Source organism: Pelmatolapia mariae, linkage group LG13, assembly GCF_036321145.2.
Source record: "Pelmatolapia mariae isolate MD_Pm_ZW linkage group LG13, Pm_UMD_F_2, whole genome shotgun sequence".
In the NCBI taxonomy this organism is placed as follows: Eukaryota; Metazoa; Chordata; class Actinopteri; order Cichliformes; family Cichlidae; genus Pelmatolapia; species Pelmatolapia mariae.
In genome coordinates this window covers 9,660,674-9,678,615 of record NC_086238.1, presented here as the reverse complement: position 1 = coordinate 9,678,615, position 17,942 = coordinate 9,660,674, and the positions used below count along the sequence as shown (strand labels likewise).

Here is a 17,942-nt window from a genome sequence, read left to right as displayed (position 1 = left end):
CTGGCAGCCTCTGTGTATTTTGGGCTTGACTTGTCCAACATGTTCCACGGAACAATAAAAAAAATTCAATTCACTTGTATTTACATGTAGTGCAAAATCACAAAGCAGTCGCCTCAAAATGCTTCATATTGTAAGGTTATAAATAAAGGAGAGAAAACCTCAACAATCAAAAAAGAAAAGGCTTTGAGCAAGCACTTGGCAAGAGTGGGAAGAAAAAACTCCCTTTTAACATGAAGAAACCGGAACCAATCACAGGGAGGGGCAGTCATGTGACGCAATGAGTTGGGGTTAATTAGAGGAAGACGGGACAAACTGGAAGACAGTCAGAGATTGCATTTAGTTACTAGATATTAGTAAAGTGGTGTGTAAGAACATAGTGAGTCATGGAAAGCCCTCAGCAGCCTAGGCCTTTTATAACATAACATAATATAACATAATTAAGAGAGGATTCAGGGTTACCTGATCCAGCCCGAACTTGAAATCAAGCCTGATGCAAGTTAATGCAGACCACAAAGTCGAAATCATTCACCGTCTCACAGCTCAGTGCCTCAGCTGAACGCTCCACTGATACACATGGACACGTTCGATTGGTAAACTGCATACATTTAAGCTTCTTTAGCCTGTTTACAAGTTGCTATGCACAGCAGGCGCCTTTACAACCCACATCCAGCTCAACTCTGACCTTCATGCTTTGTCAGTGATAGTGTGATGCTGCTGTTCTAAATATAATCAGGTTAAACTATTTATATATTATGCACAGCTGTGTGAAAAAGAAAGAACGCTCTATGACTCAGTAGCTTGCAGAACCACATTTAACAACAAGAATTTGAAGCAAACTATTTTTGTATGGATTTTTTTTTCCTGTTTTTTTAAGGACACCACTTTCAGATACTGTTCAGCTGCAGACAGATTCAGGCTGCTAGTATCAGGGCCTAAAGATACAATATAAAATGGGCTCTTTACTATTTTGTCTGTTATGTGTAGACGGCACTAGTTCGTCCCTTCAATTAGGTGCCTTTTTTAATCCTTGAACGATTCATAGGTCAGCATTACATGTTTTGGGGTTTTTTTAATAAGGGAAAAAGGCCAGAAATAAGGCCTGAAAATGAGTGAAAAATCATCCAAAGAAAGACTTCGAAAGACCTTCAGAAAGTCTAAAGAACTACTGCCCTTTAAAAAAAAAAAAAAAAAAAAAAAAAAGAATTACAAAAAAAATCTTGCATCTTGGACAAAAAAAAAAAATGCAGAGAAATGAGAGGTGGCTCAAGACTACCTGAATATAGCTTGAATTTAAAAACAAACAAAATATGCACACAAAAAAGGATTTTAAAGACTAAATCCAATTAAACATTAGAGTGTAAATTCATTTCATTTAAATTAATGCATTTTAAAGTAATTTAAAATTATATTCAGTGACTGTTTTGGGAACGACTCAGATTTATTCATGAAATTTATACATCATAACATCAGTTCATAACATGCTGCTGTGACTCTACATCTGTTGACATCGTCTACATTTCAGAAAACATTCAGAACAAGGAAATGAAAATTCCTTATTTATAGAAATATACAACTTGCTTATGTTCACAATTTACCTACCCAGTTTACTTTCTGTCTGCGGGGTCAAGTGAAGTCTATATTCATGTGCGTTTCTTAGCCCGTGCCCTGACGAGAGGTTTATTTTGGTAATTAATTAGCAGGCAAGCCACAGTAAAAATTTCCTTAATGCTTCCAGCAATCGATAGCGGTATAACCGAGTCAAGCAGTTTGTTTTCCTTAACCCTTCGGCTTACACTCTCCACATGTGCGCTGAGTCGTGCACTTTTCTGTCTCTGGAAGCCGCTGTGTGCTAGCATCTGGCTATTTTGGCTAAGAAAAGCTGGACAGTACACCTTCCAATCCACACAGTCAGACATGAGGAATCCTTCGTCAACCACTATGGCCATGTCTTCTGTAAGAAGGTCAGCCATACCTGATCTCCTAAAGAGTTCTTCGTCACTTATTGACCCCTGATAGAGTGAAGAAACAAAGGTCACTGCGCCATGGGGGGCCATCCCAATCAGACCTTTCATTGTGCAGTGAGACGTGGAGAACATCTCACGTTGGGGGAGAGTGGAGGATGCGGTTTGGCATTTTAGCTCAGTGCAAGTAACTATCACCTGAGTATCGGGAAAGTCTTTGAAGTCATCAGGGAGGTGAGCTTTAATGTCCTCAGCATCAATCCAGATACACACAGAACCCAAGAGAGTGTACAAGTAGTTGGTCCATGAAGAGATAATGCAGCTTACAGTGAAGGGGCGAATGCCAAACCGGTTTGCCAAGTCTCTCTCCTCAAGACCAGCAGCCAGGTACATTTGGAATAGGAACAGCTCATCAATGGGTTGCAATGACTGCCTCTGAAAAAGAAAAAAAGTCATACAACATGTTTATAAAACTAATCACACTGATCAGACATAACAGGTGATGTGAATAACACTGATTTCCTATTCACCATGGCACTTGTTAGTGGGCGGGATGTATTAGGGAGCAAATGAACATTTTGTCTTCAAAGTTGATGTTAGAAACAGGAAAAATGGGCAAGTGTAAGGATTTGAGTGAGTTTGAGAAGTAGCATGTTCCTGGTCTGCAGTGACCAGTATCTATCAAAAGTGGTCCAAGGAAGCACCGACAAGGTCATGAGCGAACAGATGAGCCACTGTAGCTCAAACTGCCCCAAAAAATGCTAATGCTGGTCCTGATAGAAAGGTGTCAGAATACAGAGTACAGTTTGTTGTGCTTAGGGCTAAATAGTTGCAGACGAGTCTGGGTGCCCATGCTGACCCGTCCACCGCCAAAAGCAGCAACAATGGATACGTGAGCATCAGATCTGGACCACCAATGGAGGAAGGTGGTTTGATCTGATGAATCACGTTTTCTTTTTTATAACAAGCACAGCCAGGTGCAAGTGTGTCCCTTACCAGGGAGCTCCAAGCACCAGATCCACCTACCTAAGCATTGTTTTAGACCATATACACCCTTTCATGGCCTCTTTCAGCTTTGCAACAAAGCAAAAAAGGTTCAGTAATGGTTTGAGGAACACGTTTGAGGTGTTGACATGGAGCACAAATTCCCCACATCTCAATTCAATTGAGCATCTGTGGGATGAGCTGAAGGAACAACTCCGATCCATGGAGGCCCAACCTCACCACTTACCGGACTTGTGCCAGATACTACAGCACACCTTTAGGGGTCTAGTGGAGTCCATGCCTCGACATGTTAGAGCTGTTTTGGTTGCAAAAAGGGGGACCAACAAAATAATCAGGCAGGTGGTCAAAAAGTTATGCCTGACTGATGTTAATGTAAGCAGTGCCACGTGCATAAGATATTTTTTATATAATTCCAGGTTACAATAAAAAGGTTTGACATGCATTTCCTGTTTGTTTTTTCTCAAAATCTTTAATGCACAAATACAAACCATGTGTGATGCATTTACGGCTTCACTCCTTCTTTCAGCAGCTTCGGACCTTGACCTGTGAATCACTTTGTGGACAGAGGGCTCAATCAGCCCCCAAAACATCATGAAGTGACGGTAACTTGCAAACCTATTGTAAGAAAACACAGAGTAATTACAGGTCATTTACAATATTGCTCACAATCAAATTGGTATTTTTGTGTAACACGTCTAGCTAAGTGTCGTAGGTTTACCCTGTGTAGAACTGAATGTCATCATCAGATCCGGCAAATCTTTGTAATCCAAAAGCAGACTGCATTTTGAGCTCCTGGATCTCTTTCCTTAACGTTCCCATTTCTTCTTTTAACTTCATGTTTTGGTCTACTGTCATATCAAGGCAAGCAGGTTCTGGATCACAGTAATAGTCATGATCCAAGGCAGGATTATACTCCATAGGCTGCTCACCTGATGCTGGGTTACCTACAAAACATATTAAGGATTGTACATTAATATATGTTATTGTGAAAACTGTTGTCGGAACCATACTGAATTTAACCAGATAAATATTTAAGATAAGATAAAACATAAAACTTTATTGATCCCACGGTAGGAGAATGTGTGCAGAAAGCAGAAGAAGAATACAACAAATACAAATAAAATACAACAAATACAAAATAAGTTACATAACACACTATATATTTTATGTAGTGGGAGAGAGAGAGTATGCAAATGGCTAACAAAAAGCCACTATAATTCATTATACATTGAGAATAGCAGACACATCAACAATACATCTCTTCCAATTAATGGCTAATTAATATTATTGCTGAACACAGTCCAAAATATTCAATAAGCCACATCAGTGTCTACGGTCAGTTTCCTATCACAGCCTAGTTGCTAACAAACATAGACAGAACCCCAAAAAGTTCATTCTGTTCATTTGGACATTTTCAGTGGGAGAAATGTTTCATCCAAACGACTTCTTCAGTCTCAGCTGACTGCAGGTTTCCCCAACCTTATAAACAGTACATTTGCATAATGACTGAAACCAGCCCACTGAAGGAACAATGGGCTGGGAGGTCAGTTCCTTCATCATTAATATGCAATTGATCACTCATTGATTAAAGACCACTGATCAATGGCCATGAGTACCATTCACGAGAGTTGGGGAATGGCTGCAATCACAGCATTGTAAGATGGCGAGAAGAAATTAGTATTTCGACTTCATTCTAAAAATGACGAATACTGTTTTTCCCTTTTGCCCTACTACTCCATCGTAATAATTAAATTATTTTAAATTTGATAATAATAATAATAATAATAATAATAATAATAATAATAACGTCATTACTATGACTAGATTTGTTTCCGCTCACGCGGGGTCGCTTACTGCGCTTGTCCGTGCGTGTGACGTCACACGTACACACGATTTGATTACTTTGTTTAGAAGTCAAATTCTGTAAATCAAACAGCCACATTTCTATGTTGGCATTTAAAACTTGACTTGGCCCTTTGACCCATACAGTTTTAAAATAAATAATTTTAAAAACAAATGACCGTGATGAAAAATCTAAGTAAAACATAGACAGCAAAAACAGTAAGTGACTTGTAACTTCGAACTGAACTATCCACAGTTGCCAAAGAGCAAAACAGTTGAACTAAACACAGGTGAACACAGTGGGTAGAAGATTTTTATGGAAAATAACAATTTTACCTGCGTGGATTTCGCCTGGATTATCCGTCTCTGGCCCAGAGGAATGCGAGACTTGTCGTGGCTGTTTTGATCTCAATCTCCCATCAAATCTCGCTGTCGTAGCAGTATGACCCAGATTGAGAGAGGGTGCCCAGTCTGGATCGCTTTCCATCATTTCGTAGGCTGGTTTGCCTACAAAACACAGCAAACATTACACACAGCCACAATAAACAAAGGAGCATAGCGCAATGATTTCTGTTCAGCGCCATATAAGACGTATTAACTACTTACCTTTGTGGAAATGCTTGGAGCAGACTAACATGTGAGGTGGAGTGTTTTCGAATGTTATATTAGGTCTTTGGATAGCGGCAATCCAGGCCATCCGTCGCCTCTTCTTGACTTCGGAGACATGGCTTGGCCAACTTCTCTTCCACGCCGGAATCCGATAAAAACCATTCGCTTTACCCTTCACGCGGCTGTCGCTCGCCCGGCTTGTACAGTTAATAATACAACAGCTTCTTGCCATTTTTTGTTTCTTTTTATCGCTGTGTAACTGATTTCAATTGAAAGCCTGCTTGCGCTAGTACCTCTTGCCACGGATACCCACAATCCTTTGCGGTTTTACCCCCTCAATGACGTCACATTTTCAATCTCTATAGCGCTTTACGGGAATTTTTTGCGTAAAGCGCTATACAAATACAGGCCATTTACCATTTTAGACTGTATGTATTTAGGGTTTTTTTTAAACGAAACCCCCTGACATTGTGTTTTGTTAATTTGTATCTGTATTTTGTGCTTTGTCAATAAAGCTTAATAAAAAAAAAAAAAACAATCGCGAGTCCGTACTCGCATTCTCGGCAAGTACGTACTCCCGTGCGGAGAACGCGAGAACTCGCGTACTTGAGAATTGAGAAAGGGCCATGATCTGCAGGTCCGCCTCACCGTGTGAGCTAAGCAGCTATGCTACAAATAAAAAATCGTATGAGGTACAGCTCGCTGGGCATCACTGCAGCGCGCCTGTTTTCTCCCGGCCCCGTCGAGAACCCGGTAGTATTTTTGGACATCGATGCTGACAGCGATCCTTTGGGGAGAATAATCATTGAGGTAGCTTGCTATTATCATAGTCGCCTCCAAAGACCTTGATCTGACCTGTAGCGTTCATATCTGTCAGTAGGCAGACCTGTGCAGATAACTGCTTGTGATTTGTATTATCTTGCAGCTGAATGCAGATGTGGTGCCAAAGACTGCAGGTAGGTGAAGCCACGTTCTTTCCACGATGGGCTCATCGTCATTCATTTAAAAAATCCTTTCGATCCACAGAAAACTTCAGGGCTCTGTGCACCGGGGAGCATGGCTTTGGATACAAGGGATCTGTGTTTCACAGGGTCATCCCCGAGTTCATGTGTCAGGTACAGTTTACAGTGAAGGTGCAGTGTCATTTGGCATGTTTTCTGCTGTTGCTGTTGTGTTTTTTTTCTTGCAGGGAGGAGATTTTACCAACCACAACGGTACAGGAGGGAAATCTATTTATGGGACAACGTTTAAAGATGAAAACTTCAAGTTAAAGCACACTGGTCCAGGTACAGCTCCACAGCTTTGAGGGGTTACACTAAAACAATAAAAACCCTTTTCACATATTCAAAACATGCAACATCAGTCAGTCACTTCAACTCTGTGATCAGTGAATACAAACCCTCTCACCACTGTTTTAAGACTTAAACACAAAGTGGTTTTATACTGTTATCAAACCCCGTACTGACTTTGGAAGGAGTATTGCAAAACTGTAGGCCTACTGTGGCCTCAGACACAAAAATGAAATGTGAAGGATTTATTTGAAACTGTACTAAAGCAAAATGATACTCATGAAACTGTACCAATGAGATAATGGAGAAAGAAAAATTTATACGATATGAGAACAAAGTACCAACTGCTGTATAGTCAAGTAATGTTAGCCACTTTTTTAGGTATGCTTGTTCAACTGCTCATTAAAGAAACAACTAATCAGCCAATCATATGTCAGCAACTCAAAGCATTTTAGGCTTGTAGCCTGCTGAAGTTCAAACCAGGCATCAGAATGGGGAAGAAAGGTGATTGAATGTGGCACTGTTGTTCGTGCCAGATGGGCTGGTCTGAGTATTTCAGAAACTGCTGATCTGCTGGGATTTTCCCTCATAAAGATCTGTAGAGTTTACAGAAGTAATTTGACTAAAAACACTAACGTGCTGCTGGACAGTGTTCAGGAAAGTGAAAAATTTTGAGTTCTGACAAAAGTCTAAACTGTTTTGATGAAATTCAGGTGAGAAGGACATCAACACATTGATACAAGTATCTTTAGCACTGAAGTATGGAGCTGTGTGCAAAGAAACGATATAGGTGGGGGAAGGTCTTACTGATAAGAGAACTTCATTAGGAGAAGTGAAAATTGCACCAAAACTGAACTTCCAGGTGTTATGTGCCAGCTGTTCTTCTGCATTTTAATCCCACTTTTTCTCCACTAGATGGCAGTGCAGAATCTCATGCAGCGTTCAAACTGCTGGGCATATACATTTTGCAATCCTCATGTGAATGACCTAGTTTTTAGTGAGTCAACATGCACTAATCAAAATAACTCTGTTTGTTGAATAAACATCATCCATGTGCACATTATTTAGTGCTTTGCGTAATCACAGCGTGCGTCAGATCACAAGAGAAGAGGCCCTTTTTTTTTCTTTTCTTTTTTTTTTTTTTACAATCTTGTATGATGTTGCTGTAATGATGCCTAAATGTCCTTGGATCAGGAGTAAAAAGGACATCAAGATCTTGTTTACAGCATCTAGTTCAATTGATTGCTTTTTTTCTTCTTCTTCTTCTCTGGTTTTCTGCAGGAACGCTTTCAATGGCAAATTCGGGCCCGAACACCAACGGCTCGCAGTTCTTCATCTGCACAACGAAAACCGAGTGGTAAACACCCCGTAGAACTTTTTAATCAGTCATTTCAGACTCCAGTTCGTGCCTCATCAATCACAAGCTGCTGGAGCCACTTTTTCATCTTTTCTTTTTCGTTTTCTTGTCTTTCTTTTTGGGCAGGCTTGATGGTAAACACGTGGTGTTCGGGCAGGTGAAGGATGGGATAGATGTGGTCTCCAAGATGGAATCCTTTGGTTTACATGACGGCGGTGTGATCAAAAAAATTGTCATCACAGACTGCGGGGAGATCAAATGACGCCCGAGTGCACTCACAGACTTCTGCTGGATGAGTCAGTGTGCAGCAATCTAGTATTTACTCTGTCCTGGCTCGTGTGTTCGTGACACTCTGAAGGCGGGGCTGTCGCAGGTGATCAGCTTTTACTCAAATCTGCGCTTTTTAACTCCTGGTTTTGAGGCTGAGCAAAGCCAGAGGTTTCTAACGCTCAGACAGACGTTTTTACTCATTAAAATTTTTACTCGACTGATCTAAATTGTATGCAAGCATGTAAAACAATTGTGTGGTGACTCATTCTCCAATAACTGCCAAATAAATGACCAGTTTTTTGACTTTACCAGCTCTGGTCTTACTGCAAGACATTTGCTCTGATGTGCCACAAATCCTGCTGCTTTTAAAGCTTCCCGGAAACGATCCAGCCTGCTTTTTTTAGACACGGGCTCCAGCGCGACTGACTTCCTGTCCATCAAGAGCAGGATGTGACATCATGTGACATTCCACCTACACTGCAGCTGAAGCATCACATGTATGCACGATGGGCATGTGAGCTAGAGCCTCTTAGGGTGAAGTCGTTTCAGGACCTGAAATTGCTTTTTTATTGAGACACAGGGCGTCTTGAAGAGGGAGAGAGACATGTCTGAAAGCCAGAGACTGGGTGGTGCTGCTTATCGAGCTAATACTTTATAAAAGTAAATAATGAAGAAGAAAAAGGCAGCTCTTGCCCCTAAATGAAACCATATGTGCGCTGACCTTCCTCCGTTTGTTTGAATTCTCAGATTACATTGTTGCCATAGAGATTTTTCGGCTCTCGCTCTGTTTGAGCTGGAGATGTTGTAACAAACTTGATATAATTTGGGTCCCCACCCTCGGGTTTAGTTTTAGTTATTTGGAATGCATGTCCAATAATGTGTATGGAAACTTGGCTCCGGAGACGACTGTGCCATTTCTTTTTACCTCACATGCAAAACAATGACATCTTTACAGCTGGTGCATGCTGCTCCTTCTCTTAAGTGTCTGCGTTATCACACAGAGTCAGTGGGCATCTTTTTGGGGGGTTTTCCTGCCTGTCCGCAAGTGTTGGGAAATGGGGGAGGGGGTGTGCGTCCTGGCCGGTTTACATGTCTGTTATCTCTCAGCACTTTCATGGCAAGTGGAAAAAAATGTTTTCCAAGTCTCTCGCTCTTCTGCGTTACACAACCACCATGAATAATCCATTAAAAACCCCTTTATCGTAATCTATACGCTCAGTGTTGCGTAAGCCTCGCACTCAAGAGCGATGGCAAAAACACCGCCTCGACACTAACGAGAGGAGCGCTCACAAAAACAACGTGTTGCTTTTGGCTGAAATCAGACACCAGAACGAACACCTCCCAGTTAACATAAATTCGGCACAGGACCAGAAAAAAAAATGAAAACTGCGCAGCCCAGGCGGCTTTAATTCAATGTGACTTTTATTCATCAAACTCTGAACAGCACTAAAATGTTTTCCCAACTAACAAATAAGGCACATTTTGGAATGCCGTTTTCATGGACATGAAAAACAGACCTGTGGTCGACTCTCGAGGCCACGACTGTCCTTGCTTCCCATAATCATTGTCTTTCCCGACCGCACGCCTGCGTTCTGTCCAAATCAAATATTATATTATTGCAATACTGCATGACAAACATCTCAAGTGATACAGACAGTAAAGAATACAAACGAGACTCTCCGACCCGACCACTTAAGTGTTAACACGTTACATTCAGTAAATATGTATTATCTGCAGAGGCTACATTTGCGGTAAATGAGGACTAATAACAATCAGACGTTGCTGATAATGTTAAAAACAATATTTACTTTAGCAAACTACTGTAAGGTATTTAAATAGGTATACATTGCACAAAAAAGGGGATATTTCATTCAAAACCAAAACACATGCACATGCAAACTCTAAAATAGTTCTTTGTCACACACGCTTCCTTGACAGAAGTATACACTCGCTACACTACCAATATAACATTTTATAATAGTTTCTTGTTATCGCTGCTTTAACCAAACTACATCTCACAGTTTAATGCGTTTATACAGTGGTGAGTATCCGTCACTAATTAAGAAAAACAGACTTTTCTGCATGTTAACACATATTTTCATAATATCGTTTACAAAATGAATACACGTGGCTGTATGGATGCATATGGCAGCTCATAATTAGTCACATAGCAACTGAATAATGGGTTATTCAACACTGATAACATCAATAAATCAAAAACACACACACAGGAAAAAAAATACAATGGCTTATAATTGAGAAAGGTTATTAATTATGTACCAGCTTTTTTTTCTTTTTAATAATATTCTATGTAGACATCAATATTTCCTTCTTAGTGTAACTTTGTTGCATATTCTATACAAAAAGTGTTGTAAAAAGTCTTTCCATAAATATTTCTGCAGGATAACCCTTCAGATTATTGTAAAACATAAAGAAGAAGAAAAAAAACAACAACTCCCAGCTTTGATTATTTCTCAGCAATAGGCCCTTCTTCACGCCGGAAAGAGAAAAAGCTTTGATATTGCTTCAACACTTCAAAAGAGCTACTATCATTGAAAACGATGGCCATCAAATATATACATAAAACAGTCGATCTTTGTCAGGGAAATAACTCTTGATTTTTTGCAGATTGCTTTAAAATTTTCAACATCTATTAAGAGTTCCAAAATACACATCTCATTCATAGAAAATAACAATTTTGAACTGAAAAGGTACTAGAAAAGTCAAGTATATGTAATTCAAGACACTACGTCTGAAAGCAGAGATTTCTCTTTCTTTCTTTCTTTCTTTCTTTCTTTCTTTCTTTTTCTTTTAAAATGCATCAGCTGCTTCCATTGGCTCTTGAGTTGCCATTTTAAATGACCTCCTCATAACATGTCTCTGGGCGGAATCGAACTCTCTGACAGGATTTATCAACATTAACGTGATTCACAATAACCAATAATGTTATTTGTTTATGAGGTTAGTTCATAAGGCATAATTGGTATGTATTCCTTTCACTACAGCCACATGGTCTGATGAAAATAAGGTTATGGGAGACCTGTTAGCCTAGTGTCATTACACAGAACAAAAACAGACAATAAGAAGAAAAATGGGTTGTTCCCAACAGTGGTGAATCTTTCATAAAAATTGGGTCTTTACTATAAATGCAACGAAGTGCTTTCAGTTACTCCTTCAAAGGGACACTCCACAGATTTGTCCTTTAGCTACTGTAATATCTTTTGGGGCTGTGGAGGCTCATTGTCACGTGAGAGAAAATCAAAAAGCCTGTGTTAAAAACTGAGGAGTTTTATTGTCAGCATTTAGTAGGCTGGGGAGTCTAGCATAGACTGTATATAGAAGATGGACTTGGACAAGTCAAGGTTTTTGGACTTTGATTCTGATCTACGAGTTGAGTATTTTGGCCAACTTGTTCATCAAGTGAATTTGAAAGATGGGCCATATTTTAAAAAAAATCACACTGTATTAAATAAGACTTGAAATCAGTGATTGAGAAGTAAGAATGACTTTGTGGGGTTTTTGAGGTTCCTCGTGTGATTTCAGAGTTTTCCACCATATTGGACGTGATACAACCAATGGTCATGAGGGAAAAATGTATATTTCCTGCCTAGTTGGCAAGTGGTTCCTGTGGCTGAGTAAAACTGGTTGCAAAGAGGGCACTGCACCAGAAACCACCTCGCAATCGCGTTGGTCACTAGCAGATTGCTGCAGTTGGTTATAGTTTGCGTGAAAGACGACGCCTTCCTTCTCTGCAAACACTGATGCAAACTAGAAACAGAGAACATTCAACTTGCAAACTAAAAGCAGAAGACACAACTTCTACTTTTAAAGAAAACATTCTCTGTTTCCAGTTTGTGTCACTTCCCTGCAGAGATTAGCTGGCCAGTGTTTGTGGACAAGTCAGCTCATTCCATGCAAACTAAGAGTAACTATGACCATCTGCTAGTGACCAAAGGTATATCAACAAGTTTTTTACCAACCAGTTGCAAAATACACATTTTTCCTCAGCAAAGAAAAATGTGGGGACCCCTTGGCGACCAGTAGGGGCCAGGGAGTCCCTAGTGGTTGCCAGGGAGAGCTAACATGTTTGAAAACGTGCAACTTTGAAGGCAAGCCTCCATTTTTTTGGAGGTTTTTTGCTAATCAGCTGGGGAATACAGGATTCTTGCAACAGGTGGTTGCCAGGGGGTCACTGACTGATCTGTAGATCTCCACAATTCAGACTTTAGCAATAATATCCCAACAACTGCCAGCAACCAGCTGGGAAATACAAATAAACCTCAATACTCAAAATGAGCTGGTGGGTCATTTTCTCTGGTTGTGGTTTAGGAGGTAGAGCAGGTCATCTACCAAATGGATCCCTGGCTCCTCTAATCTGCATGCCAAAGAATCCTTTGGCAAGTTACTGAAGCTCAAGTTGCTCCCGATGCATTCATCGGGATGTGAGTTTGTACGTAAGTAATATACAGAGCCTACAGTAACAGTAAAAGTGCTTTGTGTTTGATTGGGTGAATGAGGTTTGTGGTAAAAAGTGCTTTTGGACTTCAAGTCCATTTACAACCACAGAAGTCGATCCTCTATTGGCAATTACAAAGAATGTAAATTTAAGATGTCTTAACACTGACGCTGCTTTTGAAATCCATTGTTTATATACAGTCTATGGAGCTTACTTTAAAAGGCTACTGAGTTGCATAATAGTCGATGCATTTTTGGAGCTTGAGCCAAACTGAAAGTAAAGATATTTCATCCACTGCTGCATGCACTGTTATTTAGTGTCTTCTGCAGGCCTCCCAACTGGTGAAGCTGGAATAGTAAATCACTGGAGTGCCCTTTTAAATCAACAGATGGAATTTAGTTAAATTTCCCAACAGTGTAATGCACCAGTATCATCCATTTCCACTAAAGCAAGTAACAATGTGTGTTTTTTCACAAAACCCACGGTTTCCTTGAAAAAACATAACGATAACAGATAAAAATAACAATGAGTGAGGTCCACAGTTTGTGTCAACTTCATTCTGTTGTGAGGATCGACTAAGAAATAACATCTCTGTTGATATTCCATGACAACAGACCACAGTAAGATTGTTTTTGCCAGCTGGAAATGCTGTTTCAGCCTGTGCCTCCAACATGAATCGAACACCCACTATGCCAGTTCAACCGCTAATAGCGGAGCTTTATCGTTTTTCTGTCCTGTGTCACATCTTGAACCTACAACAAACTTACTCTGCATCACAGTTAACCACATGCACATAATACTGCTCCACCTCTGAGTCTCTCGCCACAAATCTTTGAAACTTCAAATGGCCTCTTAGCCTTGACACAATCGTTTTAAGGCACATACAGTATGTTATAGTATAAAATATTGTCAGCCAGTTTTTGTAAGGCTAGAAATACAGTACATATAAAACAGTTCACAATTCCTATACCAAGGATCCTTGAAAAGCAGATTTCCATAAATGATAACTAAAATAGTTTCCTCTTTAGTGCTTCACATCTGCATAGTGATATATGGAACCACAGTGGGTATTCCTTTTTCTTTAAAGTGGCTCTATTATGCTCATTTCCAGATGAGGGTTTTTATTTGTGGGCTACAGTGGAGTACTTTTGGATGTTTAGGTTTAAAATAAATATTTTTCAGGGGACCCCTACGATCTTAAAAATGGCATTATAGCTCCTTTAGGATCAGCCCTGTTTCCTGGTCCAGGTTCCCACTGCACTGGTTGAGGTTGACATCTTTTTAATGTGTTTTGATACCTTGCCCCGACTGCCAAATATTTGAAGGATTCACAAAAGAATCACACCAAGATTTCAGTGTGGACCTTGGGATTAGGATCAGGACTTTTTACAGCAAGTAATCCAAACCATACAGTCACATATTATTGTAGCGGTTGTGCTAATCTAAGATGCTCTTTTGGCTGAAATTTGATCCGTTTTTAGCATCGTCTTCCTGCTCTGTAATGGCTTTATCTCTCCCAGCTGAACAGCATGAACAATTTAACTCAATTCTTAAATTTTTTGTTAGCAAATGTGTTTATATTAGCTTAAGCTAATAGCTAGCTCTAAAGCTAGCCACCAGGTAGCATATTTTTAGCATCGTCTGCTAGCCCAACTTCAATAATCCAAATGTCTACTCTATGATACTCCAAATGTCACTGCTTTTTTGTTTTGCATCTTTGTTTACGCCAAATGTTGTGCTTGTTTTTTAGAAATACTTTAGTCAGAACATGGCATATCGTCTTTATGTGGAAACTGGCTTGCTAACCTGGAAAATTCTCTGTTTCAGGGATGCCTGGATGTATATATATGTATAACAAGAAATGAGGAAAAAAATACATAATAGTTCCACTTTAAAGATATGGTTTATGATATTAGGCCCCATAAAAATGAATGTAAACTTAAATCACCATAAATTTCAATACAGCCATGAATTTTCAGCATCAACATATCACAAACCAGCTCTTCTGTCTCTCGACAAACCTGAAAACCAAAGTTCTCCAAAGCTTCACCTCCCTTTAGGCACTCTACGCCGCAATTAGCTGTTGGACATAGTTTCTTCAGTGTGCAAGCCCTTGGAAAGTTTTCCATCTTGCTTCACCGACTCCACTGAGGCTGCCAGACATCAACTGACACTAAAACTTGGATAAAAAAGTCTCTCTGAATCTCTGTCAAGCAAACAGCTCCTTTTGTATTTTGCTATCTTGTGGTTAAAATATATTCAGGATTTATGTGAACAGTTTAGGGTCCAAAATCATGTTTATCAATGCTAAACAAGCTGTGGCAAGCATTTTATCAATAATTTTGAAACAAGGAAAATATGTGACTGCCAACAATTACTGAACCATTTTTCCCCACAGCTTCTTCTGCCTATCTAGTGTCTATTTTTTCCAACGCTAACAAATATATGAGAGGCAAGAACAACAACAAAAATAGGAATAGGATAAATGAAAAGTTATCTATTAGCAATGCACTAAATCTAGCCCAAGGAGCGTTTTATACAACTGAACCTACAGTAGTTTCTAAAGACAAGTGGAAGCAGTTACACAATAATGCGATATACAAACATACAAAAATGTCTCTTTATGTCCCAGTTAAAATTCAAATTGCACACGAGACAACAAGAAAATAAATAGGCCAAATGTAAGCTAGGGATGCATGGCACATTATCCCTCGGTTAATTCACAGTTAATAAGATGTGCTGCTGACCCTAATAAGGCAAGACATCAAAGGCCTCGTATACATTATGCCATCATGAGAGGCCCCGGTTAAATGTTCGTCACATCTCCACACACTTCGCTTGGCAGGGAAATGGAAAGCGGATCTCTGTAAACACAAAGCCAACAAACCCCAAGGTGAGGTAATCTATTGAGACAAATACTGTCAGTGATGCCAAGGAAATACAACCCCGGTGCTAAATCATCAATATAATAATTTTCTGTTGTTAAACATTGAGTATTGAGTAAATAAATCATGTGGTTCTGATACATAAGGCATAAAAAGTCAATCATTTTGGCCTCTTTTTTTTTTTTTTTTTGCTGTGTTGAAGAGCACTTCAAGAGATAGAGGGTGACCCTCAAACATATTCTTGGATGTACTGTCACTGAAAGAGGAGGAAAATGACTAAAGTCTATGCTCCACAAGTGGCTGAGAAGAGGGAGCAGAATTAATTGATGTGGTAATAAAGGAAGGCATCAGGAGATTTGGGAGGATTAGACCGAATGTCTACATTAGATGTTTCCGAGACAATGGGAGGAAGACGTGAAGAAGAAAGGGTGCCATGTCGTGTTGAGGGAAATCTGGATGTGGACCGGGAAGGGAGGATGTATAATGTCTCAATGGTGGATAAAAAAACAGGGTTTGGGATGGAGCTGGCTCCTCTCTGCCACTGAATAATGATGAATATTTATTGCACACGGCGGCAGTAGTAGCCAAGGACTTTACACTTCTCGCACAGGTGTTGGGGGTGCTCCTTACTCTGGTCAGACACATCCAGGCCATCTGGCTTCTCTAAAGGTCGCTGGAGATACAAACAGAAGACCAATAATGAGTCATATTAAACACAGAAAAAGGCAAACCGAGCAAGAAACACACATAAACCTCTTGAATTTTGCAAGCCGTTTATTTGGCAGCAGATTCAGGTCAGCTATACGCCTAACAACTCCAACTCTCATATTCTTCACAGACCTGATGTGTTATTTGACAAATTAGATGCAGAGATATGGCAATGCACCATCAGCCATGCTAGCTAGCAATACATTTTAACAACCTGGTGCTAAAGCAAAAGATGCAGTATGCATTTAATCGTGATGGACTGTATGGAAATGTTGGCTTCAACACTGACCATCTTGGACTCATTATCAAGGACAAAGGTAACCTTTCTGGGCCAGCACGCTTGGAGGTTATTTTAACGGTCCATCTGGAAAATTTTATTTTTCATCTATTGTTTTTTTTTTCTTGTTAGGGCTTTGAACAAAACTTTTATTTATTCCAAGTGGTCTAGCTAAAGGAAACCAGGTTACCATGGGTCACCACAAGGAGATATTTGAGTCTAATGAGTCTTCCAGGAAGTGTTGAAAATGTATTATTGCTTTGTCAAAGACATTAGGTCCTTGATGAAAGCTGGGAGAGGGTTCCCTTGGAGGCTAAAGGGAATTGAGTTCAAGGCCCTGTAGTGCAGGCATCACCCAGTGAAATTACCTTAAGGAAGAAACATCTACTATATGTACATATAAAAAACAGGGGTTTTGCAGACATGTGACCACAAACAATGTAATGTTAACTTGTCTCTCAGGTACTCTCCGAGTACTACTGAAACCAAAGCGTGAAAAGCGAACTAAAAAAATTGGAGGTTTAGGAGGCAAAAGTTTTGCCTTCAAAGTAAAAGTTGTGCTTCAGCACTGCAACCAACATCAAAAAGGCACAGCTTTTACTCTAAAGCTAAATATTCTCCATTTCAAGTTTCTGTCACTTTTTTGCAAATTTTACTATCACTTTTCTTGAAAGTTGGCATCATTTGCAGATAAACATGAAAACTAAAGACTAACATGGCAATCTGCTAGCAAAACCGTCAGGGAATACATATTTTTTCTTAGCAACCGGTGGATGCATCATATCGCATCCAACATGGCAGATTGGATGAACTCGTGTGATGTCGTGTGAGAAACCTCAATACACACACTGTATATAACAAATGCATGTTGCCACCGTAGTGTTACCCACTGGTAGATGAAGTTGGATCGTGAATGCTCGACGTAAGCATTTTGCCCTTAACCATCTTGGTGTTTTGAACCCAGACAAGATGAAGAAGGACACGATCTGATTGTGGGACAGGGACATTACATGCTTAATTGATACTGACCTTCCAATCACAAGGTAAGCCTTGGTAGAGAAGAAGATGGACTAACCTCTTGCTAGCCATTAGAAATAATCCACCTTTAAAGCACTTACACATTTTCTTCACTTTTCAGACCCAGAACATAAATCTATCATTTATATAGTCTATGGTCACAACTTCAGGTGACCTGGAGGCTTGCTGACGCAGTGGCAACTCTCAGACCTTCAAATGCCCCTTTCCACTAGCACCAACGCAGCTCGACTCATCTCAGTTTTTAG

The 17,942-nt window shown here is 39.9% G+C and overlaps 3 protein-coding genes across 3 annotated transcripts in view; 1 reads left to right on the top strand and 2 right to left on the bottom strand.

The window, feature by feature from the left end:
- Positions 1-1,474: 1,474 nt before the first annotated feature.
- Positions 1,475-5,724, bottom strand: LOC134640213 (uncharacterized). Its single transcript, XM_063491854.1, has 5 exons — positions 5,415-5,724; positions 5,145-5,315; positions 3,685-3,910; positions 3,455-3,581; positions 1,475-2,396 (listed from the first exon to the last, which is right to left on the bottom strand). Exons 1-5 carry the CDS (start codon positions 5,647-5,649, stop codon positions 1,641-1,643), a joined length of 1,515 nt encoding a protein of 504 aa, XP_063347924.1. The 5' UTR covers positions 5,650-5,724; the 3' UTR covers positions 1,475-1,640.
- A 286-nt stretch (positions 5,725-6,010) lies between these two features.
- ppifa (peptidylprolyl isomerase Fa) lies at positions 6,011-9,226 on the top strand. Its single transcript, XM_063491852.1, has 6 exons — positions 6,011-6,227; positions 6,343-6,373; positions 6,444-6,532; positions 6,607-6,703; positions 7,988-8,063; positions 8,190-9,226. Exons 1-6 carry the CDS (start codon positions 6,084-6,086, stop codon positions 8,323-8,325), a joined length of 573 nt encoding a protein of 190 aa, XP_063347922.1. The 5' UTR covers positions 6,011-6,083; the 3' UTR covers positions 8,326-9,226.
- A 511-nt stretch (positions 9,227-9,737) lies between these two features.
- zcchc24 (zinc finger, CCHC domain containing 24) overlaps positions 9,738-17,942 on the bottom strand; it is a 41,270-nt gene continuing 33,065 nt past the window's right edge. The window contains exon 4 of the mRNA XM_063491850.1: positions 9,738-16,347. Within this exon, the coding sequence (XP_063347920.1) occupies positions 16,234-16,347 (114 nt within the window). The 3' untranslated portion in view covers positions 9,738-16,233. The remainder of the gene's footprint in view (positions 16,348-17,942) is intronic.

What these genes read in the sequence shown, in the direction of transcription:
- LOC134640213 (XM_063491854.1), bottom strand. Translation starts at nt 5,649, where the DNA reads ATGGCAAGAAGCTGTTGTATTATTAACTGTACAAGCCGGGCGAGCGAC. An exon ending in CTCCAAGCATTTCCACAAAG is followed by an intron (nt 5,316 to 5,414) that starts GTAAGTAGTTAA and finishes TGTGTTTTGTAG; the next exon opens with GCAAACCAGCCTACGAAATG. An exon ending in GACATTCAGTTCTACACAGG is followed by an intron (nt 3,582 to 3,684) that starts GTAAACCTACGA and finishes TTCTTACAATAG; the next exon opens with GTTTGCAAGTTACCGTCACT.
- ppifa (XM_063491852.1), top strand. Translation starts at nt 6,084, where the DNA reads ATGCTACAAATAAAAAATCGTATGAGGTACAGCTCGCTGGGCATCACT. An exon ending in TGTGGTGCCAAAGACTGCAG is followed by an intron (nt 6,374 to 6,443) that starts GTAGGTGAAGCC and finishes TTCGATCCACAG; the next exon opens with AAAACTTCAGGGCTCTGTGC. An exon ending in TCCCCGAGTTCATGTGTCAG is followed by an intron (nt 6,533 to 6,606) that starts GTACAGTTTACA and finishes TTTTTCTTGCAG; the next exon opens with GGAGGAGATTTTACCAACCA.